We start from the raw sequence: 26,455 nt of genomic DNA on the forward strand, positions 1-26,455 counted from the left end.
ACCACTTTAGGGCTCAGTTTCCCCATCTGTAAAATGAGAGGCACTAAACTAATGACCCCCAAAGTCTCTTCTAGCTTCAAATATACAGGCCACTGATCTTGAATAATCTCTAAAAGTCTTTCTAGCTTTAATTATACTTAATAAGTGGTCACTGGTTATATGATGTTTGTTACATAAAATACAATATATAAATATAATAAATAATGTAATAGGATTTATTCTATAATTAGAAACAAATTAAGCATATTGAGCAAATATATATATCATATATATTTATGTCCCCAGCACACACTGGGGATACAAAGACATGAAACACTCACATCCTTCCCGGAAGGGGGGATTCTCCCGGGGTGAGAAGTGGAGTGCTATGTATTTACAGATGAAGAAATACAAAGTAATTTTATGAGGGAAATAAAGCTAACAGTTTGGGGTGTGGGGATTATTAGAAAGACTCTGGGAGGCCACTGAGCTGGGCTTTGAAGGGGATTCAGAATTCCATGGCCCCATCTCTGCATTTGCTAAGGCTTATTTACAAATCCATCAGAATGAAGCATCCCTGCCATACTGTGGTAGAGCCATTAAGGGATGACTCAGAAGTGCTGGTCAGCACCATGGAGAAATCTGGGTAAACCCCAAGACGTTCCCACGATTACAATCACTGGGAGCATCTTGACCTTTCAGACGAAGACTCTTCAGATCGTCCTCTTCCCATGTCACAGAGAACAAATTAGATGTGAGGAACGTGGGGCCGACTCCAGAGAAGCGTGGCCCCGAGGCACTAATGAAACCTCCCCATTTTTTTTTCAGATTGTGGCCTCAATGTCCACAAGCAGTGTTCCAAGCATGTTCCCAATGACTGTCAGCCGGACCTGAAGCGCATCAAGAAGGTGTACTGCTGTGATCTCACCACCCTGGTGAAGGCCCACAACACCCAGAGGCCCATGGTGGTGGACATGTGCATTCGAGAGATCGAGGGGAGAGGTCTGAGAAGATCTGCTTGTTCTGATATATCTGTTGTTCAGTGTTTAGACTTTTAAAGACTCTAGACTGTGGCAGCCAGGTAGCTCAGATGGCTAGAGAGCCAGTCCTGGAGATAAAAGGTCCTGGGTTCAAATGGACATTTCTTAGAAATGTGACTCTAGAAAAGTCATTTAACCCCAGTTGCCTAGCCCTTAGACCTCTTTTGCCTTGGAAACAATATTTAGTATGGATTCTAAGATAGAAGTTAGGGTTTCAAACAAATAAAGGCTCCAGGTTGAAGGGCCCTGCCCAGCATTGTTGAAGGAATCCTTTTGAAGTTTGCTTTATGTCCAGAATCAACATACTGCCTCCCAACAGGTATTAGGTGTTATAATAGATAGAAGACTGTGGGTGGGATCAAGAAGGCCAGGGCTCAATCCTTCTTCAAATATTTAACATCCAGATGTTCATGGGCAAGGCACTTGCTTCTCTATATCCCAGACATAAAGCCCAAATTTCTCCATGGTAACCAAATCATTGTTCTTTCTAACTCCATGGTGACTAAATCATTGTTCTTTCTAATAATTCCACAATCTCAACTCAACAGATTCTAAACATTCTCAATATAAGCCAAGTTAAGAAAAATGTATCCCCACAAATCTGCGTAGGAAATAGTCTATCTAAGTAGGGTTTGGAGGGTCCAGATGTGTGATTCCTTTGGTATAGGAAACTCCCTGTACCAATGCAGATCATTACTTTTTCTGTAACTTTTGTCTTAGTTACTTTTTCTGCAACTTTTGTCTTAGAGACTTGTGTAGAGCACAGACACCTTAAGAGACTTGCCCAGGCAAATCTGGGGAATCACAAGGAAAATATAGTTTTTCTTAGTCTTGAGTTATCTTACTCATCTTTGTTTCTTCTTTACAATGTAATATTGACTATGCACTGATCTCAGAAGTGTCTGTGGCAGGACTTGAACCCAAATCTTTTCTGAGACTGAAACTATGTCTCAACCCACTGCTCCTTTGAGCTTACACTCTGTTAAATCTATACTGTTTGCATCCATTTCTTATGATTGTTTTGTCCAAGAGCTCAGAAGTCAGAACTCAGGTAGAGGTCAGAGTAGGGAATTTCTAGGGTCCCTTCCAAACTGAAGAATGAGTGATGCTAATTCCAGAAGTCTCAAGAGTCAATGAGATAACAAAATGGAATTCTATCAGGAGCAAGAAAGCAAGGAAATAGCAACAAATAACTATAAGATAATTAAGACTAAGAAGTAGGAGGAGCACCAAGGAATCTAGAAAGATCATTATGAAATAAAACAAAGTAAAAAGCAAAACCCAAAGGATGAAATATATCATATGACCACAGTAGAAGAAAAGAGAATGTTAATAAATGAATGAAAAATGGAATTCTGACAGACGAGAGGGAAAAAAACTGTTGTGAAAAGTGCTGACTCTAGTGTCAAAAGACATGGGTTTAAATCCTGACTTACAACCTTGTGATAGGAGTAAATCATTTAAATTCTCTCACCTTAACTTCTCATCTGCAAAATGAGAGGGGTGGATAAACCCCAGTGACAGCTGAGTCCCCTTCCAGCTCCAAATCTAGGAACTCATAATTCAAATAAATAATAAATAGTTTAATCATTTTAGTGTTCAATAGTAAAAGTTTACTAAATGCTTCAAAAGACAGCACATGGGGAACCCCAAGGAAAATATTTTTCTTAGACATGTCTTCTTTCTCAGCTTTTGGCAGTTTTCCATTCTTTAATATTGACCACTCTGTGTTCTTAGGCCCCAGGTCTTCTTGGATAGAACTGTTCCCAGGTATCTTGAGTAACAAAGTAAATTAAGGATTTGGAAAGATATCATTAACCCCTGCCATCCATGAGCCATTTATGCCATATACTCAGTCTACTAAACCAGGTGGCCATTGTTTGGTTTCACATGCCCTGGGTTATTTCCATTATGGACCAGGTAGCCCATTTGGTCCTACTGCCCCAAGATGTCTTTTAGGAGTGCAGAAATTATTTCCTTTCCCTAAATGTGGGGCCTTCTTTCCAGGGATTGGCTGTTCTAGTCTTAGGGAATGAATGAGGTAGCTAGGTAGCTCAGTAGATATAATCCTGGACTTGAACTCAAGAAAACCAAATTCAAATCCTTCCTCAGGTACTTATTAGCCATCCAATTCTGAGCAAGCCACTTTTATTCCTCTATTTCTCTGTTTGCTCATCTTTCAAATAAGGGGCTTAAACTTGTTCTATAAGGTCTCTTCTGACTCTAAATCTATGAGTCTGAGAACCTAAGAAAAAGCATTTATTAAGTGATTACTGCATGCCAAGCACTATCGAAACCACTAAGGATATAAATAGAAAATCATGACAGTCCAGGCCTTCCTTTCTAATTAGGAGTGACAACACATATAGGAAGGTTAAGGGGTCTAGCGAGTGGAAAGGCTGGTGGTTCCTAGGGTTCTTCAGCAGGGCAGATGGCAAGGCCCAAGAGTCCTTAGGGTGTCCTGGAAGGTCATACGGCAAAGTCTAGACGGTACAAAAGGCATAATGGCAGGATAGATGGCAAGGCCAAGTGGTCCACCATCTTACCAGAAGGATAATATAGCAGCAGCCTCTGCTCATCCAAACCCAGGCAGCCACATCTCTAACTCATCACTACTGTAAAGGGGTTAGTGGACCAGGTGCTCAAAGAGCATGAAGTACAATCTCTTCTCCATCTTCAAAACAGTACGTAGGACAATACCATGTATTAGTGAAAAGTGGCCTCAGCAATAAATGGACCATCTGGGAAGGCAGGTCCCATTCAGCCATCTTTTATTAAGCTCCTTCTGTGTGCAAGGCATGACGGTATGGTAGGTACTGGGATGAACAGCAATGAAATGAACCAGAAGAATGTTCAAGCAAAGGAAGGGAAGCATCCGTGATAAAAAGATTCTCCCAGGATGCTTTGCTAATGGACAGGTCAGGAAAGGGATTGGATACCGAACAGCTATCTGACAGGCTGAGGAGCTCAGGAAAGGACTGAAATCAAATTTTCACCAGAGGGGAAGAAAAGAGCCCCAAATCCCTTTAACCACAGTCGTTCTTGCACAGAGGACACTCTGTATGTTCTTATCCTTGGCTAACCTAAGTATTAGATGGGCAATTACTGTCATTTCTTGTTCAAGGTGGTTATTTGGGGGTAAGGGGGCTGAAATTCAGCTCACTGCGCTTTCTTTTTTCAGGTTTAAAGTCTGAGGGCCTCTACAGAGTCTCAGGGTTCACTGAACACATTGAAGATGTCAAAATGGCTTTTGACAGAGGTATGCTTGAGAATTCCCTCCCGCCTCGTTTGGGCATTAGACACCCTCTTGGTAAACAGGTTTGACAATGAACTTAATTTAGAGGCAGTTTCTTTTTTTTCCACTAATGAGTACACTGCTGAAGGGTGAGACCCAGCTGGGCAGAACTCCCAGCACTGACCCACACTGATTGACCAGCTTTCCTGGAGGCTATAACCATCAGGATGCTCTGAGAGGGGAGCTCCAAGATAGTATCAGGGAAAGCAAGGTGAGGGCAAAAAGCAATTAGAGCCCTGGAATTGGAGGCAAAAAAGATCTGGGTTCAAATCTTCCTCCAGACACTCAATACTGATCTATTCCTTGGGTAAATTGCATGCCTTCTATATGGTTCTTTTTCATCTGTAAAATGAAGGGGGCCCTTTAGGTCCCTTCCAGCTCATCCTATAAATCCAGGATCTTCTTTTGATGTCTTTACTCAATAAGTATACAGAGTACTCTGAAGCCCTTCTTCTGATCCTCTTCTTACAATCTTTTTTTTTATTCTTTCATTTTGCTTTAAAGAGCTTAAAATGACAGATGAGGATATGGCGGTGCTAAAAGCAGCAAGGATTTCTTTGTCCCTGCCCACTGTGATTTTCACATAGGAACTTGCATTGTGGAAACCTTCTATACCTATGCAACAACTCCTTAGTGACTACAGTTTTGCCATCAAGACTTTGAGGGACTTCCCTATGGTCATGCAGTCATTGGGTTAGAAGCCAGACTTGAACCCAGGTCTTATTCTGACATACCATACTTGCCTCTCAAGTTTAAAAGGATCAGGAAATGGAGTCAAATAATTACTTGGAATGTTTGACTTGCTAAGCATTTTCTTCTCCCATGGCTATTTGTTCTGAGTTTTTTTTTTTCTTGGTAAGTTCCCAGTTTTAAGGGAGATGCTGGGATTTTGTCAGTGGCATCAATACCTTTTGTCAAAAAGACATTGCTACTTAAATTGCACCAGCCAATAGCCATGTCTAGAATGGACTCCTATCCCAACGCCCATGTCTGCAATGGTCTCCTATCCCAACAGCCATGTCTAGAATGGACTCCCATCCCAACAGCCATGTCTAGAACAGACTCCCATCCCAACAGCCACATCTGGAATGGACTCCCTTCCCAAAAGCCATGTCTAGAATGGACTCCTATCCCAAAACCCATGTCTGCAATGGTCTTCTATCCCAACAGCCATGTCTAGAATGGACTCCCATCCCAACAGCCATGTCTGGAATTGAATCCCATACCAACAGCCATGTCTAGAATGGATTCCTATCCCAATGCCCATGTCTGGAATAGACTCCCCTAACAATGGCCACATCTAGAATGGACTCCCCTCCCAACAGCCATGTCTAGAACAGACTCTCATCCCGACAGCCATGTCCAGAATGGACTCCCATTCCCACAGCCATGTCTAGAATGGACTCCCATCCCAAAGCCCATGTCTGGAATAGACTCCCAGAACAATGGCCACATCTAGAATGGACTCCCCTCCCAACAGCCATGTCTAGAATCCATTCACATTCTAATCTACCTTGGATTTAACTGTTCTGGATTTACTTTGGATTTACTTGCATATGTGTCTGCTGTTTCAGTCGAATGTAACTTCTTTGGGTGCAGAGACTGTGCCATTAGTGTCTTTATTTCCTCATTACCTGGAACATAGTAGCCTGGAGCCCTCAGGACTCCCCCAACTGTGAGCTCCATCTCTTTGTCTTTCCATTCCAAATCCAATTTCAATTTGGCCCTGTTCTACATACCCCCTTGCCTCCCAGAGTCAGTTTAATTCAGTGAATGTTTAGTAGCCTCCTGCGATGTACAAAATCATTATTGTGGGTACTGGAGACATGCCGACAAAAGAAAAAGGGAAGAAAAAGGGGGGGGGGAATAGTTCCTGTCCTCAGGAGCTTACATTCTATTGCTGGAATATTCTTGGTGTTTTAGGACTAAAAAGTGGTTAGTCGAAACCTTCAATGGGAACCTTTTTATTGTTGGGTTTTTCCTTCCTCCTCTTCCTTTCCTTTTCCCTCCCCTCTCTTTCTCCTCCCTTCCATCATCCCTCCTTTTCTCTCTCTTCTCTGCCTTTTATCTTTCCTTCCTCTTGCTTCCTTCTAGTTTTAGGTCTGCTTTGAAGTGCCCATGGAGAAACACAGGCACTGGGTAGTAATGGCTCTCTTGGCTGTCTCCTAGATGGTGAGAAGGCAGATATATCTGCCCACACATATCCAGACATCAACATCATCACGGGGGCACTGAAACTGTACTTCCGAGACTTACCGATTCCTGTCATCACTTATGACACATACGCCAGATTTATAGATGCAGCCAGTGAGTATTGAAGCCCTCAGTTGGGATCCAGTCTGTCTGTCTGTCTGTCTGCCTGCCTGCCTGCCTGCCTGCCTGTCTGTCTGTCTGTTAATAACTAACTTTTGAGCATAAGAAAATGAACACTCTGGGTACCAAAAGGGAGGGCATTACTAGAGGTGGTATTATCGCCCCCATTTTCTAGAAGATGGAACAGAGGCTCAGGGCAGTTCAACTACTTTTCCAAGGTCACACCACTATTAGGTATCTGAGAGGTGGAATATGAACCCAGATCTTTATGACTTCACATCCAGTGCCCTCTTCGTGCTTCCTTCCCAGAGGGTACTGCATTGTACATTTAATGAAACATTCTGACCCTGAGCCTTCTAGTAGACTTGGCAATGGCTGGGCAGAAGGAATCTCCCCTCCTGGAAACAGACCTTTTCATGCTTGAGTCCAATGCCAATGTGCCTGTGCCATGGGCATGTATGTGGGTTTGGGGGAAGCCCTGGGCAGGAAAGGTTCAGCATTCATAGTTGCCCTACTTGCCCAGTTTCTCAGCATAGTATAGTGGGCAGCTAGGTGGGACAGAATGCAAGACTTGAGTTCAGATCTCTCTTCAGACTCTCACTAGCTGTGTGACCTTAAGCAAGTCCTTAACCTCTGCTTGCCTCAATTTTCTCATCTGCAAACTGGGGATAATAATAGCACCTAACTCCTGGAGTTGTTGTGAAGATCAAATGAGATAATTATAAAGTTCTCGGCGGGAATCAGAGATTCCTTTTCCTGAGTTCGAATCTGGCCTCAGATACTTACTAACTATGTGTGTGGCCCTAGGCAAGTCACTTAACCCTGTCTGCCTTTGTTTCTCAACCTGTAAAAGGGCCTGGAGAAAGAAATGGAAAACTATTACAGTGTTTTTACCAAGAAAACCCCAAGTGAAGTCATAAAGAGTCAAACACAATTGAATAATTATCACAATGCCCTGTCACATAGTAAGCAATTTATAAATGTTAGATATTGTTGATATTAATGGAAAGAGTGCTGGATTTGGAATCATAGGAGCTGGGTTCGAATCCTAGTTTTGCCTTTTACTACTCCTATGACCCTGAGAAAGGCAAGTCACTTCTGGGACTCACTTTCCCCATCTCCAAATGAAACTGGATTAGACATTTTCTAATTTCCCTTCCACTTCTAAATCCTATTGTCCTGTCTGGAGATTTCACCCACTTCCCTATCAGCCTAAAGACCATTGCTTTATTCAAGGAACTGAAACAACCAGTACCTGCCACCCCCTCTAATAACTCTTAGCCTTAGTGGTGGGTACAATCCTCCCAAAGGCTTGTTGGAATTACATCAGGTTGGTTTGAACAGCAAAAATCAAATTGATGCCTCTTCCAATTTTGAAATTTGAGCCCCCATCGGGTCTCCCATGAAATTCAATTAAATCCAATCCAATAAACCTTTAGAAAGCATAGCTTAGACACCAACTATGAGACCTTTCCCTTTCTCCTCAGCTGTTAGTATTATATTATCTCCCTCTTCAAAGTTTGTGGTGTTTACTTCTCTGTATACAGATTTGCATTCTCTTCCTTCCCCCTTCTCCAGCACAATTTAAGCCACCTGGGGACAGGGACTGCTAACATAAGGATTCCATCGGTATTTGAGGAAGGTCTTTCCCTCCCAATAGATGAGGCTGAATATTTTTCTAGAAGCATTCAGGTTTTAATCTTCCCTGAGCATCCCCTCATCCAGCTGCTACCTGCAACAAGTCTGCTGGGCATCCGAGGGTCCCCGACCTTGTTTAGCTGTCTACTGACAAGCATCAGGCAATCAATAGAGAGCTGTCCAGACCCCTTTGCCACCAGGAGGAAGAGCCGGGGCACATTTACCAGTAGGTGCCTTCTCTAGTTCCTTGGGAATCTTGCCAGGACTGATGATTTTAGATGAAAACTTTTCTCGTGTCGTTTCTCCTTGGATAGCTATTGGATTTTATTTCAAAACAGAAGTCTTTAGTTTCTTAAAGACAACAGCCACACTAGCAGTGTGTCCTCACTTCCTTTGCACAGCCTGGTCCTGTGTGCTGACGTTTCTGTTGTCTGATTCCACAGAAATCTCTAATCCGGATGAGAGGTTAGAGGCTGTCCATGAAGTCTTAATGTTGCTGCCCCCTGCACATTATGAGACGCTCAGATACCTAATGATTCACCTCAAGAAGTAAGTAGACACCTCTAGAGAATGAAGTGAAAAATAGAGACCCAAAAGACAGAATCTATCCATCCATCCATCCATCTCTTCATCCATCCGTCCATCCATCCATCCATCCATCCATCCATCCATCCATCCATCCATCTCTCCATCCATCTATCTATCTATCTATCTATCTATCTATCTATCTATCTATCTATCTATCTATCTATCTATCTATCTATCTACCTATCTATCTATCTATCCATCCATCCATCCATCCATCTCTCCATCCATCCATCCATCCATCTATATCTCCTATCTTTTATGTTGGTTAATACTTTCTACGGTGTAGAGTGAGGAGCAAGGGGCTAAAATACCCAGGAAAAATAATTCTATTAAATAAATAAATTTGGGGGAAGCTGTGGATGAAGAGCAAGGCCTAGCGATGGGAGGTTCTGAGTTCAAATCTGAACTCAGAAACTTCCTAGCTATGTGACCCTGGACATCGCTTAGTCCTTACCACTCTTCTGCCTTGGAACCAATACAAAGTATTGATTCTAAGATGAGGATTTCTGACAATAAATAAAATTTTTTAAATAAAATAAAAAGAAGACCAAGCTGCTTCTGCCATGTTTGGGCAGAGGAGAGGGTTAGTAGGGTTTTTATACAACTCAAAAGATGGGCAGAGACAGCTTAAAGCAGAGCCGTCCCCTTGGACTTTCCCCGGCTCGTCCGCACGCCTGCCTCCTTGTCTAGGCTGTGCTTCCTCTTTGCCTGGTACCCTTTTTCCTTCTCGTGGCAGCCTCCAAATATTGATCTTCTAATTCAAGGTAGTCGGCATCTTCCGCCTCCCCCCTGCCAGAAGGAAATCCCCTCATGGCGGCAGATAGTTCCTCTGCTTAATGTTCGCTCACGAGGAATGCCTCGTTTACCTAATTACTAGATTGCAGTTTGTCAGTTCCGTGTTTTCATTAGCCCAGCCTTTGATCAGGGCCTCATAGTGGGGCCTAGGAGTGAGGTGTTCACAGCTGGGAGAGCTCTTCCCCTTTGTCTTTCTTCTTTGCTGGGAGAGAGCAGGATGGCGAAGGTGCACTCAGTGTGCAGGACTGAGTATTGTCAGAGTACACGAACTGGCTTCGGTGTCAGCACCAGAATAAACGATGATCCAGAGCCTAAAAGATGGCGTGGAGTGGCGGAAGGAGCAGGAAGGGGGTCTCAGCTCCAGTCCTGGCTTCGCCCCTTTACGCCCGTGTGAAAGGAGTAAGACAGACTCTGAGGGGCTCCCGGGGGCCCTTCCGTCTCCCCAGATCCTGGGCTCCCCTCCCTCTCCCTTCTCTGGATTCAGAAGGAGCCCCTTTCCCCAGTTTCTCGGATTTCTTTAGCTTGATAAACCCTCACGGTGAACCAGCTCCCCGGATTGAGCTGAGCCCCCAGGAGGATGGGTCCTGGGCACAGGTGCAGGAAAGCCAATCCAGAACGTGCCAACCCTGGAGCAGACGCCGGAGGCCAGGGGGCAGGGGAGGATCATTCTCTATTTTTAGCTTCTCTAGTGTGAGACGCCCACTGATTTCAAACAAAACAAAACTGGGCTATGTTTAAATGGCATCATGTTCTCCCGGGCAGAGTCAGGCTGCTTCCAAAGGTGTATTCCAGAGAGAAAGCAGTGTAGACTGCCCTGGAAGTCAGAGTGCCCTGGTGTGGGCGAGGTGGGGAACAACCAGCACGAGTCATTGGGGGGGATCAGGAAAGGGCTCAGGAGGGAGAGATCAAGCAGATGCCTTTGGGTACCATCTTTTTGGATAAACCATAAATTTAGAGGTTTAAAGTCCTCTTTGCCCACCTGACTCACTCTGTGGCCAAAGATGTCACTTGGGTTTCTTATTCCTTGATTTACCCAACTGTACAATGGACTTCATCCTTTTTTTGTTGTTAACAACTCTTATCTTCTGCCTTAGAATCATACTATGTATTGGTTCTGTGGCAGAAGAGCAGTGAGGGCTAGACAATGGGAGTGAAGTGACTTGCCCAGAGTCACACAGCTAGGAAGTGTCTGAGGTCAGATTTGTTTTATGCTTTTTCTGTTTATCTGTCCTAAGATAGTTGAAAGTTTCCAGCTGTGTGACCCTGGACAAGTCACTTCACCCCTCTTGGCCAGACCTTACTGCTCTTTTGCCTTTGAACTGATACACAATATTGATTCTGACAGAGTTAAAAAAAAAACAAAAAACCAAGACAGTCAAAGGAAGGAGGTCAGTGAATACGAGCTCCTTGAGAGAAGGGACTGCTTTTCATTTTTTGTCCCCAGCCCCTGGGCTAGTGGCAGATATACAGTAAGCACTCATTAAATGCTTACAGAATTGAACAGATTATCTCACAATAAGGTGCTGAAGCTGAGAGCACTGAGGAGTTCCAGCTTGCCCAGGATCCTACCTCAGTCAGAGGCTGGACTTGAACTCAGGTCCTCCTGGTTTCCGGGCCCTTATTCTCTCTCTATAGGAATGTCATGGCTGGTGCCTGTGTGTTTCAGGGTCACGCTGAATGAGAAGGAGAACTTCATGAATGCGGAGAACCTGGGCATCGTGTTTGGCCCCACCTTGATGAGGCCCCCGGAGGAGAGCACCCTGGCCACCCTCAACGACATGCGCTACCAGAAGCTCATCGTCCAGATTTTAATAGAGAACGAAGATGTTTTGTTCTAAGCCGGGGGGAAGTGGGCTGTGTGGCCTGGGCCCAGCCTGAGCTGATAAGGTGAAAAGAATGAAAACATTTCTTATTTTGCCTGGCTTTATTTTTTCAACAAAGAAAAGGAGTTCCTGGCCCACCATGGAATGCTCGTGTCTCTCCTAGAAAGAATGAGGGGGAGGAAAGAAACCCTTTGCCTTGGGTCTCTGGCCTGACCACCTGGGAATATTTGTTTAGAGAAAGAGCACTGGATAAATGTTTCTCTAACTTGTTACATGAAGGCAGACCTTTGCATCAGCAGGGTTTGGGGACATGGTTGGGGGTGGGGGGGCTTCCTCAGGGGGAGCTCCTCAGGGCATTTCCCACCTAAAGACAATTCTCGAAGTCGTATGTTGGACAGAACCTCCATTATAAAATTTATTTTTTATGTTCATGAATGGCAAGAATGGTATTTTATTTTAGCAAAAGAGAACTCCATGCAGTGCATTTATTATCACCCTCCGGCACCCCGAGTTCTCACAGGGATCCCGTGAAAATGGGGGCCTTCCTACAGTATTCTTTTGGCATCCCTCCAGCATAGCCAGAGCTTCCCAAGGCAATCCCAAATGTCCCACCCGCCCCGGTTTCAGGCATCCCGTCACAGAGCATCCGCATGACAATTTCATCCTCCTCCCCTAAAGCCATTGTCAATTTCCAAAGGCTCCTCCATTCCCCCCTTGGACCCTCCAGTGTGGGTCACGCAGAAGGCACAGAGTGGGGACCCTGGTGGATGCTGCTTGTATCCTGGCCAGAGGCACAAGGGAAGAAGGCTTGGCTTCTTCCTTCTCGGGAGAGATTTGAAAATTAATTTGTTCAAGGCAAAGGGCAAAAGCCCTCTGTCACATCAGTGTACATATGAAGGTTAACCTGCAGAGAAAAGACATCCTTCTCCGCTCCAATCCCGTGGCATTTATTGATGGCGTGTCTACGGTATACCCGGCACTGGATCGGGCTTGGCGAGACGGAGACACAACAAGCACCCGTCTTTACCTACAAGGGGGCTCCCTCTGGGTTTTCCTACAAGGAAGCCAATAGGTCATTTTCTTTTCCTCAGAGGGAGTCGGTAAGTTGAGTTCTCCCCCAGTATTTGTTATTCTTCCCAGAAGCTGATCCGCAGTCAATGATGTCATCTCATCCTGTGACTGGTTCTGTTTTCTTTAAGTCGATCTTCTGTTTTCTGAATATGCCTTTTTGCACCTAAATCCCTACCCAGACGAAATCTTTCAAATATCCCCAAACCACTGCCCGTTCAGATTGTTGCTGGTTTAGTTTATTTTTTAATCTTTTCCTCTAATTGTCTGAATCATGTGATTTAACCACTCACTGTTCTCAGAATGTTCTAGAAAAGCAAAATTGACTCTTCATATTCCATTGTGTGCAAAGCGAAGCAGAGAGAGAGGAGAGAGGAGAAGGAAGAAGAGGATGAAAAGTGCATTCTTGAGTCCTCTCCAAGAAGGAGGAGTCACAAGGGCTCTGGGCCTGGGCAGCGTGATTGCACAGTGTGTGTGTACGTGTGTGTATGGGTGTGGGCGGCTGTTCAGGGGTGGAGGGTCCAATGGAGACCTCATTGGCGCGTCCATTCTTGGACTTCCCCATGACTGTCCAGCTTTGTTGTAGCGTGTGTAAGTGTTGATACTGTCATAAAAAAAAATTATCTGGAAATGGTTTTATTTTGTGAAGTGAACCTGCTTTGTAATTTATGAGAGTGTAAATGGAAGGAAGACACATTAAATGTATTGAGAGATCTCGTGCCTGTCATGGTGATGAGTGAAAAACACAAACGCGGCACCAAGGAAACCATCAGCCCAACGTTTTGGGTTCTGAAAGATGGCGGGTTGGGCGAGGGTAAAAAAACAGTCATTCACACATGGCCATGGGGTTCTCCTTGTTTGAAATTTGGGTCTAAAACTCTGCCTTCATCCATTGGTCTAGAGATTCTGCAACCCTAGAGGGGTTTGAGCCCTGCCGATGGAACAGATCACCCTTTTCCTGCTTAGATGGCTGACATTTATTAGTGGCAGGCAGAATGCCAACCATGGGGGGTTCAAAGGAAAGCAAAAAAAACAGTTCTTGCTTCCAAAGGAGCTCCCAACCCTCTCCTTCTCCACTCCCGAAAGGAGGGCCTTAGGGAAGACAAGAAGTCACCAAATGGCATCATGTAGGTGGAAGAGAGAGGAATTGGTGTAGAAGTAGAACCGACTTACACGTGGTCTTGCTGATGGTGGAATGAAGACAACTGGAGTTCTGTTATCCATATGTGGGCTTCAGGTTGCTATGTTTTTAAGTCCAGACTGACAAGGTCCCCTCCTTTCCCTTCCCACAATATCCACCTCCTTGAACTTTATGGGATAATTCCAGAAAAACTAGCATTTATATAACGCTTTGAGATTTTCAGAGTGCTTTACAAATATCTCATTTGATCCTCATAATGGCTCTAGGAAGAGGGTGCTATTATTATCCCCATTTTATAGATGAGGAAAGAGACACAAGGAATAGTTAAGTGTCACCCAGGGTCACAACTAGTGTGTATCTGAGGCCAAATTTGAACTCAGGTCCTCTAAGCATCTATTATATGTAAGACACGGTGCTATGAAAATAAAAACAAAACAGTCTTTGACCTGAAGGAGGAAACATTCCACTGGGGTGCTACTGCATGTTCACAGACAAGTAAATAAAAATATAGTAAAAAGTAAAATAAAAATAATTTCAGGGAACAAAAGGCACTAATTGGGGGGGAGGGGATCTAAGGAAAGACTTCAGATAGAATATGGCACCTGAGCTAGGCTTTGGAGGTGGTTAAGGATTCTAAGGTAGAAGCAAGAAGAGAGAGCATGGGGAGTGGGGTGCACAGCGTGTACAAAGGCACAGAGGTGGGAGATGGAATGTCTTGTACCAGCAACAGCAAGATCCCTTGGATTGAAAGGTAGCTGTTAGAAGGAGTAAAGTGAAATCCACTCACTCAAAAGCCTTTTTTCCCCTCCAGTTACCCTCAGGTTCTCAGCCATGTTCTTGACAATCCCAGCTGCTAACTGAATGACCTTGGACCGAGGCAGATATTACTGGGTAGTTGCAGAGGAGGAGCCAGCTTTCTTCGACTGCATTATCATGAGATGAACCTATCTGTCCAAGGTGCCTTTTCGGCCGTACAAACCTAGACTGGGTATTTCCAGTGTGGGAGTTGCACTCTTGGGCATTTTTACCTGTGATTTGGAAGCTCTAGGTGCTCGGTGACCCAGCTCTGAGAGGGGTCGCCAATGCACTAACTGAATCAGAAAAGACTGTGGGCTGCAGGATCAAAGCTCTGAGCCAAATATCCTCGGGGTCCCAGCATTGACCTCATGACTACAAGTTGGCAGAAGAGCATCGGTTCGTCTCCCAAGGATCAGGGGCTCTGTGAGGACAAGCATGGTGCCTGGAGGGAGGGAAGCGAGACTCCCACTATGCTTGGATCTAGTCACACCACTTCTGGGGTCCTGGATGCATTTCTTCTTGGCCTCAGAGGACAGAAGTGGGCACGATTCGTGGGTTCTACAAAGAGGTAGCTCAAGGCTGGATGTCAGGAGAATTGTCCTGACAACTGGATCTATCTGAACGAGGAATGGGTCTCAAGGGCAATAGTGGTTTCCTCCTCTAAAGGTCTTCAAACCAAGGCTGAATAACTGAACTCACCTGGGTGCTGGTACAGGAAATCGGGATCAGGTAGGGATTGGCTTCAGAGGACTCCTCCAACATGCTCTGAGTTGCTATCTAACTGGCTTCTTGCCTCTTCATCCAACTTCCATTCCTCAAAGGCAGAGTCCAGCACAAACACACCAGTCTAGTGCTGATCTTCCCCCTTTGCCCGAGACTCCCTCTCGAGTTCTCTTCCTAACTTCAGAGGGAGCCTTAGTTGGTGGTGTTTCCCTTTCCCAGGAAATTCCGAAGAGCTGGAGAAGCCATCCTAAATGAGGTCCTTTGATCATTTTGCTTGACCATGCATGAATCCCACCTCTAATTCCCCTGTCTGGTAGCTACCACTGGGCAGCCACACCCCATCCCAACACTGCAGGAACCATGCTCTCATTCTCCGAGCCAATGCAAGATGGTCAACAGTTAGAGCTCAGATTTCCTGATCACAGCCAGCAAGCCTCTTAGTTCAAATAGGACAATAATGAACTTCTAGCGACAAGATGATCAAATGCCAGTGAGTGTAGAATTTTAGGATTCAGAACTAGACCGGACCCCACCAGAGAGCACTAGCTCCCCCCTCTCCTTACCGAGGAAGAAACAGGTCTAAGATGAGAAGTGACTTGCATAGAGTTACACAGAGTGTAGGGGGCAGAGCCAAGATAAAAGCAAGAGCGTTAAAAGCTGTTTACAAAATAAAATGCCTTTGGTTGCCACAACTTCAACTTAGAAGCCTGAGGTCTGGAATGGTTAGCTGGATCAAACAAAAAGAAGGCAACTAAAGAGAGAAGAATTAAGAAAAAAAAAAAAGGTTTTCTTGTGTTTGTTTTTTCCCATCCCATATATAATGTATTTCTCTTCCCTCTGTAATCCAACATATAGCTCATATTTCGTAGGTGATGGCGTTTTGGCTATATACATCATCAGTGCATTTTATTCATCAACATAAATACAATCTTTGTTTCCTCTCCCCATCCCCAGGATATTTAAAATAACTATTTATTTAATTAGTAAATGATTTAATAACTATATTTAGTAAATAATTATCAAGAGGCAGTATTGCTTCATAGATAAGGAGTGACTTTCACAGTTTGAAAGCCCTGAGTTCCAGTCCTGCCCCTGACATCCTTAGCTGTATTTTTATTTTTAAGTATATACCCTTCTGTGCTCCAGGTAACTCTGAGACTTTAGATTGCATAGAAGGTGCCAGCCTACACTGGCAGGATGAGTTTCATCCCCTTGTAGCATCCTGTGCCAGTAAAACCACAAGTGCAATTCCTATCCTTGTGGCGGTCCTACTGGGTGATATATTTGTTTTAAATGCTTTTGGAAGTGCAAAATAAATGATCCATTCAACAAGCATTTATAAATGCCAGTGACTACCAAGAGAGAAAAAGAAGCAATCCTTGCCTTCAGGGAACTTCCCGTCTACTGGGGCTGTACAACACACCTAGAGAGAAGTCAATGAGAGATCTGTAATAAGTAATACACAAAGTCATTTCAGCCAGTGAGGGGATCAGGGCCAAGCCTCAAGACTCAGAGAAATAAGAAAATACTTGCAAAGTCCTCTATTTGGGGGGAAAATAGCCTCCAAACTAACAGACATAACCAGAAAAGTCCTCAAGGAGTAGGCATCACCAGTGGTGATTCCTAAATGAGGATAGTCAGACCAAGAGGAAAAGGTGAAAAGGAAAAGTATTAGTCCCTGCTCTCAGAGAGCTTACAGTCTAACAGAGTAAGGGAAAGCACACATTTCACTAAAATGCAGTAAATTCCATCAGAAAAGTACCAAAGAAAGGTCCAAGATGGCGGGGGATGTTGACAAGAAGCCAACACCCCAGCCCTGGTGGACCAGATGTGATCGATCAAGGAAGATTATCTATGACCCAGAATGTGAGCTCCCTAAGGGCAGGGTCTGGCTTTGCCTTCCTCTTTATTCTCACTGTTTAGAGCTGTGCCTGGCACTCAGTAGGTGCTTGTTGCCTGAAGTCAGGCTTAGTATGAGCAGAACTTCACCAGGCAGAAATGGGGAATAGGGAGCTTCGTGAAAGAGGGAAGCTCATGAGCAAAGGTCTGGAAGTGGGGAAGCCTCCTATCAGCACCACCTCTCATGTTTGCCCAGGTATGACTCATCCAATAATCCTCTCTGCTCTAGGTGGGTCACCGTGTTCTTGGGAGTGCCTTTGCCTAGCATCTCGGGTTTTCTCTTTAGCATTTATAAAGCCCTTTTTCATTTTGAAGTTTTTGATGACAGTACAATGCCTGTGTTTGCTCCCAGAGGCCTCCGAGTAAACAAGAAAGCCCAATATGGCAGTGTCCAGATCATCAGGGAGGCCTTCTTCTCCTCCAGAGAAGGCAGCCATGACAACAGCCAAAAAGCAAAACCAGCTCTTCCACAGCCACCTTGCCTTTGGAAAGGTCATTTTCCCACACTGGAGGTATCGGGAAGGGTTTCCCAAGCTCATCAATCCTCAGCCTTTTCCGGGTTGAGGATTCCGTCCCCTCCCCAAAGTCTTCAGGTTTCAGACTTCAGCAGCTAGAAGAATTTTCAGAGACCACTTTAATCTTGATGTTAGGACAGGTTGCCTAACAATTCAACCCCCCCCCCAAGTGGGGTGGGATCCCTTGGCACGGGTTAGGTCCCCAACCCCAAGTTTTTTAAGAAAAGGATGGATGAACATTTATCTGTGGGAGATGATAATAACTCTTGTTCAGGTTGGTTTAAGACCCACCATTACAAGGTATCATTGAGGGTGAGATGCCCATGGTCAGCTCAGCAGCAAAGTCCCAGGAGTGGAGGAGATCCCACAACAGGAAGTGGCCACCATGGAAAGAATCTTGGGTTCAGAGCCCAAAGATCTGATTTCACTCTCCAGCTCTGCTCCCTAATGCCTGGGTGACCCTCAGTTTCCTCATCTGTAAAATCAGGAGGCTGGATTCACGAACTCCAAGTCTCTGTCTCAGGTTCTTTGTCTCTCATCCTGTGATCCAGGCCTTGAGAGGCCTATGGGGAACAAGGCAGAGCCCAGCTCCAGGAAAACTAAGGGAAAGAGCAGGGGATGGGGCAAGAGCAAGACAACAAGAGCCCAGTGCCTAGGACTGGGGTACACAGTGAGCCAAGGACCAACCCCAAAGCCAGTAATGATGATGCCAAGACCCCTGACTTGTGTCCTACCTTAGACTCTGAGCTTGGCCAGTGTTAAAGTAAGCCTTTGAGGGGGTTGGGGATCCCCAAATTGGAAAGTTTCAGTCATTACAGATAATTTTATTTAATAGTAATAATAGTAGTGGTGGTGGTAGTAATAGTAGTAGTACTAGTAGTAGTCATGGTGGCAGTAGTAGTAGCAGTAGTAGTAGTGGTAGTAGTAATAGTGGTAGTAGTAATGGGAGAGGTAGTAGTCATAATAGTAGTGGTAGTTATAGTAGAAGTAGTGGTAGTATTATAGTAGTATTAGTACTAGTAGGGGTAGTAGTAGTACTAGTGGGAGTGGTAGTAGTACTAATGGTAGTAGCAGTAACACACACACACACACACACACACACACACACACACACACACACACAGAGCAACTTAAGGTCTTCCAAATTCTTTCCCTCTTTCATTTCCCTTGGAGAAGAAACTTTCAGTGGTGTGCTTGAGGTCACACAAGTAGTGTGTAAATAGAATTAGCTCTAGCCCATTCCTAGTTAGACTCGTACTTAACCTAGGCATAGAAATGATGTCACCCTCACCTTCCTTAGTGGGGAGGGAGACGAGTTACCCACATGTGACAATAAGTAGCAAATCAAGAACAAGGGACGGCCCTTTGGGCAGTCCAAATCAGTGTAGAGGCTGCCATTTGTCCACTTGAATTAGAGGTGGACCCACAGGAAGTGACGAAGGACATGATCTCTTTAAGTATGTTGGTTACTTCCTGTGGAGGCAGTTCCTACTCTAAACTTGGTGCTGACGGATCTCCTGAGACCACAGACAGCTTCCACTCTGTATTGTCACGTGGGTAAGTTAGGCTGACTTCCTTGGCCTACCTGGGCCGCTTCCAAACTCTGCCTTAAGCAGGCACTAGCCTATCTGGTTACTAGGCCTTGAGGCTTGCAGCCTCATTTATTTAGCCTTTTAACCTTCTCTCTAGTCCAGGCATTCGCAGGCCTGGACTAGCCTCTCCCTTTCTCTTTATTCCTATACATTTACCTCCTAGTTGTAAATAAAGTGCCTTAACCAGATGCTGACTTAGGTCTGACTTAATTATGGAATCAACTTGAATTGTTGATTCCTGGGGGCCACACTTTAAACACATATCTATAAAATACCCTAAATTTCCCTCTTACAGTAGTGAATGTCTAAGGCAGTGATTCCCAAAGTGGGCGCCACTGCCCCCTGGTGGGTGCTTCAGCGATCCAGGGAAGCAGTGATGGCCACAGGGGCATTTATCTTTCCTATTAATTGCTATTAAAATTTTTTAAATTCATTTCCAGGGGGCTAAGTCATATTTTTTTTCTGGAAAGGGGGCAGGAGGCCAAAAAGTTTGGGAACCCCTGCTCTAAGGCAATAGTTGACTTTGGATCTTCCTTGACCAGTGCAGGTCCAGCACTTAGAGGAGAAGTGGATAATGAAGGGCTGGAAAAGGAACTGGCCGGTGTAGAATAGTTGCAGGTATTTATTCTGTCCCTGAAGCCTTCCTTCTCTGGGGTGACCAAGAGTGAAGCTGAGCCTTTCATGGAAGCGCTGGAATCCCTCCTCGTCTGGGGGGGCTCGTCCTTTGCCTCCCATCAGTGCCTCAGTCGTTATCTCGTCCAATACCAAAGCAGGCTGGCTGGGCTGATAAATCATGAAGTAAAGAGGAACAATGGCCGTCTGGCCACGAGGGCATAAACAAAGATGACCTCATCCTTTTCCTTCTTGGACTGGTCTGATTCAGCCACACACATCGCGTGGATCAAGATTCTGAGACTTACCGAAGCATGAATTGTGGTTTTCTGAGGTTCCTCACTTCCTTAGTCTGTGCTCAGGCCACAGCCTAACCTTCTCTTCTAAGGTTTTGTTTTCTTAAACCTATTAAACCTTTGGGAGCAGTTGGGGGGTAGAGGGGGTGCTTTCAAGTTTAATTAAACCCAGAAGCCCATGGTACAGGGGGAAGAGGGCTTCCTGAATTTGGTGGACCTCAGTACAAATCCAGGCACTCCCTGTGGGACTCTGAACAAATCACTCAGCCTCTCTGGGACTTGGTTCCCCATCTGTAAAATGAAGGAGTTGGTGGGGGAGGGCAGCTGGGTAGCTCAGTGGATTGAGAGCCAGACCTAGAGACTGGAAGTCCTAGTTTCAAATCCGGCCTCAGACACTTCCTAGCTGTGTGACCCTGGGCAAGTCACTTGACCCCCATTGCCTACCCTTACCACTGTTCCACCTAGGAGCCAATACACAGTATTGACTCCAAGACGGAAGGTGAGGGTTTAATTTAAAATGAAGGGGTTGGACTAAATGGTCTTTAAGATCCCTTCCTGTTCTGAAAGAATCCATCCCCTCCTTTGGTCTGCCCATTGGGGGATTATTTATTTAGCTCCTACCATATGTCTGGAGCTCTTCTGGGGGACAAAGAAAGTAAAAAATAGTCCTTGGCCTCAGGGCGCTTACACTCTAACTTGAATGACTAGAATCCAACTTTGGTTCCAAACGCCCAAGATCATCCTGAAGGAGACCCATGGGAAGAGTCCTGTGAATTAATAGAGCCAAGTCGTTAGCACTAGGTAAATATCAGAATACTAAGTGGTACATGGTGGTCCAGCCGGACTGAGGATTTGGGGTGTGGGGAATTCCTTCCTCCTTACAGATCAGCCACTTCTCTACCTAGACAGTCGCCTGAAGGACTGAGAAGTTAAGGGATCTCACTGAGGCAGGACTTGAACCAAAGTCTTTCTGCTGTTAAAGTGGGCCCCCTAGCCACAAGCCACCTCTCCTAAAGATGGTGCTAATCATTGATATTTCTACAGCATTCGAAAATTTTTACAAAACATTTTACATCCACCTTCTCAATTGACATTGATGACAATCCAGGTAGCTAAGTGCTACTATTATGCCCATTTTCCACATGTGGCAACTGAGCCTCGAAAAGGCTGAAGTGATTCAGCCAGCATCACCCATCTAGACAGCAGACTCAGGTCCTCCTGAGACTCCATGCCCAGCACATTCCAGCCTCTATGCCTCACTATTTCCAGGCTGACTCCAATGCCACAACAGGAAAGAATTCCAAAAAACAAATAAACTCTGCTTAATTCGAGTGCTCGATCTTGGTCAAAGAGGAGGTTCTTACCTTGACATCTACGGATAGATTTCAGGGGATTCATGAGCTTAGATGGGGGGAGGGGGAAGGCCTCTTTATTTTCACTCTTTTCACAGAAATTTTACATTTCTTTCAACTAATAAAAACCTAGTTTTGAGAAGGAGGCCCAAGAGTTTCAGCCAACTGCCAGGAGAGCCCAAGACCCAAAATGGTGAAGAGCTCCTACACTAAGAGAACAGATAATGAAATACATTTCCCCCCTCTCGGTAGGGAAGTGGGAGGCTACAGGTGCATAACGGTACATACACTGTCAGATGGGGCTGCTACATCAGTTGATTTTGTAAAGTGAGTAGGATGTAAAAGTTTTTTTTTTTAATTCTTTTTTTTTTAATAAACCCTTGTACTTTGGTGTATTGTCTCATAGGTGGAAGATTGGTAAGGGTGGGCAATGGGGGTCAAGTGACTTGCCCAGGGTCACACAGCTGGGAAGTAGCTGAGGCCAGGTTTGAACCCAGGACCTCCTGTCTCTAGGCCTGACTCTCACTCCACTGAGCTACCCAGCTGCCCCAGGATGTAAAAGTTTTTGAAGAAAATGCTGCATACCAGGGTTCCTTCCCAGATGCAGGCGTTGCACACACTCCTGGAGTTGCATTCAAATCCATCTCAATTCAGCGAGCATGTATTATGCACTTACTGTGATGCTATTAGAAGATGCAACCATCCCTTTTAAGGGGATATAGTCAGTCTCAGGAGATAGAATGATGGACTTAAGAGTCATGAAGATCTGAGTTCAAATCCAGCCTCAGAAACTTAACTGTATGTGGGCAAGTCACGTAACCTATAAAATATGATGAATAATGCAGGTCCTGTCTACCTCCAGCAAGGTAAATGGTTGGGTTTATAAACCTCAAAAGTCCATACGAGGGCAGATTATGATGATTGCTCTTTCCCAAATGAGGACACCATGTGAAGTTGTTCCCCCTTCCCCAAGCAGAGAGGACCGTAGCCCTCTCCAAGGTGATGAAACCGGTTTGCTCCAGCTGCCTCTCTCAGAAGGTAGACATCTCCTCTCTGTATTTTCTCCCATGTCGTGTGGTACCAACCACAAAGAAAAAGCCCGGGCCTTGGACACCTGGAGAACAGAGCAGAACCGACTCTTCTCTGTTAAAGGACAATAGTGGGTCACGGGTTCCCTTTCCAAACAAGCTATTCTTTGCAAACAATGAGCTCCAGATGGAGTATGTACTGGCTAGGGAGCTAGCTCTGTCTCAGGTGCACCTCATGTCTTTGATAAGTTTCCTTATCTCTGCTCCCTAGGATGGGTCTTCTCAGAACAGATTTCCATCAGGTGATCAGATGGTGCATCCCCAGAAACAGAACATATTCAAGACCTTGGTGGTTCTATGTGGTCATCCACGAGAGCACAGACTATAAGCCATCCACAATGTTTTGTCAACATCTATCCATGTTCTCCTATAGATGCCTTGGGAGGAAATAGGTTCTCCCTCATTGGGGGGGGGGACAGGAGTGGGGCTGCAAAAAGGGGCTCCATGACCATTTAGGGGGGCAGATTGTAAAGGATTTCTTGATCAGGTACAGATCTAGCAGGGTAGCGTTCCTCCTTTCTGGTAAAGCCTAGATCTTTTTGATCTTTCAGGAGAACTGGTTTCCCATCTGGGATTCCATCTCTTCACTCCCTACCTTTCCAATCATACATGTCTTTAATGATCCTCTTTCTCCACTTTCTGAAAGTAGACAATCACTGGAAAGATGATCAAGCCAACTCAACCACAATAATAATGAGGTGGGTGAAATAATAATGGCCAGATTCCGGTCACCTGCCATTCTTATCCTTAGAAGGCTGAAGTGGTCTAAGATCTCATTATATAGTCAATATAGTCTGCAGGGGACTTGCTGACTAAAGTGAGCAAGAATTTACTAAATGCTTCCTATATATCAGGTACTAAAAGAAGTAAGTCTCTGCCCTCAAGGATTTCACAATCTTCTATGGGAGACAGCATGCACACAATTATGCACAACCAAGATATCGACAGTGTCCATGGACACGTGTTGACAAGAGGCTTAGGAAGAGTGAAGAGATGCTGGCAGTACAGGGAAGGTTTACTGCAGGACATGGAATTTGAGCAGAGTCTTGAAGAAAGTCAGAGAAACCAGGAGGAATAAAGAGGAGAAAACATTCAAGGTCTGGGTGACAGCCACTAAAAAGACACACAGTTGGGAGATGGTGTATTTTGTGGGAAGAACAATGAGAAGAACAGTGCCACTGGATCATACAGCATATGGAAGAAAGGAAAGTGTAAGAAGGGAATAGTCTGAAGAGGCTGGGTAATGAAGAGCTTTCTATGCCAGAGCAGATTATATATTTGATCCTAGAGGTAACAGAGAGCACAGGAGTTTACTGAGGAGTGTCTGACATGGTCAGACCTTTGAGTCAGGAGAATCACAATGGCAGCTGAGAAGAGGATGGATTAGAGTGAGGGCTCCCTTGAAGCAGGGAGATAAATTAGAAGATCAATGCAACAGACTCAGTATGATGCAACAAGAATCTAGAACAGAACCTCTGACTATACTAGTATGGAGAACTTCTGGTAGGAAGAAAACTCCCTCTCCCTATTCAGGTGGGTTCCTTCTCTGCCCTTTCTAGTATTAGAAATCGCCTCAAACTCTGAGAGGTTTAGTGATTGGCCCACATCTCTAGAACAGGTCAGGAGTAGAAACTGAGCAATACTAATTTAATTCTGGAAGGAAATGGAGGGATCATCTGGTCTAGCACCTCCACCCTTTCATTTTATAGTCAACCAAGTTTAAATGACTTGCCCACAGCCAAATAGGTAATAAGGATCACATGTTGGATTTGAACCCAAGTCCTTGACTCCAAAGATCAAGCTCTTTCCACTTATCCCATAAGGTCAGTCACCTCATCCATCTTTACCTCTCATCCTTTCATAAACACAGGCATATTTTTTAGTGACTTTCACCTTTAGGACAGTAATTTCATAAGGGGCATCCTCTCTTGGTAAAGCTTTGGATTTATGCATTTAATAAACAACTATAATAACATTTAATAATAATAAGATCTCCTAATGGATGCAGAAAATTCCCCTGCCAAAAATGCAGAGAGTAAACACCAATAAAGAGGAGCTCAAGTCAGCCTTGAAAGTTGTGGGAACTGAGCCCAATTTGTGATTCACTGAGAACAAAGGTTTCTCTCGACTTGTGTTGGAGTTAAATGAGTTCCTTTTCTCATTTGTGCATTAGGTTTCCTGTGGTGGCAGTTGGGTGGCCCAGACAGTGTCAGAACCAATGCTATTTTCCACTCCAGATCTTACTAGAGGAGAGCAGTACCTGCCACCAGCAAGCTCCTTGATCTCTTAAGTCTTGCAAGTTCTTGGTTAAATCGTTGGAGACAGAGCATTCCCTACTGGAGGTCATGGAACAGCTCAAGTTGGAGAAGATGGCTCCTTGTTCCAATTACATCCCACCTGAGTTGACTCTTTTACTCTTTGATTACGGGGGTCCTTTTAGAGTGTGATTGCTCCCCCCTCCACTTCTGACTTTGGACAGCTCTTCCTCCCCATTCTAGAGAATGACCACACAAAATGACCCTGTGACTGACTTCAAAACTCCATGCAAATGAACATAAACAGGGTTTTGTGCCCAGTCAGAAGGCTTCAGAGGACATTTCTAGATGGACTCCCCCCACCTTTCAAGAAGCTGGAAACCACTTCAGAAAGCCCATGATGGTGGACTCTGGGACAAAAGGACTCTACTGACCCTCTGGCTTATTTTCAACATTTTTTTTTCATATGAAATATCTATTGAGAGTTGTTGAATAAAATTGGAAGGAGAAATGACTTTCATCTTAGTTTACATATGAATTAGAATCGAAGGTTCATCAGAGCCTTCGATATTTCATTTTATTAAAGAACATCCCAGTGGGTGAGCTTTAACAAAAACCAGATGTCCCAGGGCTTAGCACAGTGCCTGGCACATAGTAAGCACTTCATAAATGCTTGCTGTTGACTAACCTAAACTATCTCAGATCTGCTGCATTGGTTTGCTGTGAGGAAATACTGCAAGCATTTACCATAGCTGAAGACCCAAGTTCCCATAGACAGCTTCAGTTTTCTTAATCCAAGTCAGCATCCCAGAAGGCCAGTATCTTCAAGTTGGAAGGGGGACTCAGACACCATTTGGTCCTTTGGGTACCCGGAGAGGGATGCCCACTACTGTATCCTGGGAAAGTGAAGACCACCTGTGAGGAGGGGACCCCACAGCCTCCAGAAGCAAAGCACTACCCCTTGGGACAGCTCTCACTTTAAAGACAAGTCTAGTCTAGACAAGGTCAAGTCTAAATTGTCCTCTTTAGTTCTACTCTTTAAGGTCAAGAAAAATGTATCTAATTCCTCACCACTATAATCACCCTTTGTATGCTTGAAGATAGACTCCATGCCCTCCTGGCCCTGTCCAAATCTTCTCTTTTCCAGGTTAAACAGCCCCACTCCTTCAGCCCATTTATTTTTTTTTTAAACCCTCACCTTCCATCCTGGAGTCAACACTGTGTATTGGCTCCAAGGCAAAAGAGTGGTAAGGCTAGGCAATGGGGGCTAAGTGACTTGCCCAGGGTCACACAGCTGGGGAGTGTCTGAGGACAAACTTGAACCCAAGACCTCCCATCTCTCCTGGTTCTCAATCCATTGAGCTACCCAGCTGTCCCCTCCTTCAGCCCATTTCTATATGCCCTTTGATCTCAAGTCTTTTCACCATTCTGGGCATTCTTCTCCAGATTTTCCAGCCTATCAAATCCCTCCCCCTCCCCCCCCCAAAGGGTTCCTAAAGCTAAACACTCTAGAGGTGTGCATAGAAGCACATTTAGTCCTGGAAAAGACCTCAAAAGCCCTCTAGATTTACCATCTCATTTTATGAATGAGGAAACTGTGGCCCAAAGAGACTTGGCCAAGGTCTCACAGGGAGCAGGCTAGACT

At 44.8% G+C, this 26,455-nt stretch overlaps 1 protein-coding gene across 5 annotated transcripts in view; it reads left to right on the top strand.

Annotated features, from left to right (window-relative positions):
* The window catches only part of CHN2 (chimerin 2), a 152,039-nt gene extending 140,291 nt beyond the window's left edge, over positions 1-11,748 (top strand). For 2 of the 5 annotated variants that reach the window (XM_044678791.1, XM_044678797.1), the window contains 5 exons: positions 808-981; positions 4,201-4,278; positions 6,484-6,621; positions 8,709-8,814; positions 11,315-11,748. In XM_044678791.1, the coding sequence (XP_044534726.1) occupies positions 808-981; positions 4,201-4,278; positions 6,484-6,621; positions 8,709-8,814; positions 11,315-11,486 (668 nt within the window). In that variant the 3' untranslated portion in view covers positions 11,487-11,748. The remainder of the gene's footprint in view (positions 1-807; positions 982-4,200; positions 4,279-6,483; positions 6,622-8,708; positions 8,815-11,314) is intronic. The other 3 variants (XM_044678792.1, XM_044678795.1, XM_044678796.1) reach the window with 3 other exon arrangements.
* Positions 11,749-26,455: the final 14,707 nt, after the last annotated feature.

Source organism: Gracilinanus agilis, chromosome 5 (genome assembly GCF_016433145.1).
Source record: "Gracilinanus agilis isolate LMUSP501 chromosome 5, AgileGrace, whole genome shotgun sequence".
In the NCBI taxonomy this organism is placed as follows: Eukaryota; Metazoa; Chordata; class Mammalia; order Didelphimorphia; family Didelphidae; genus Gracilinanus; species Gracilinanus agilis.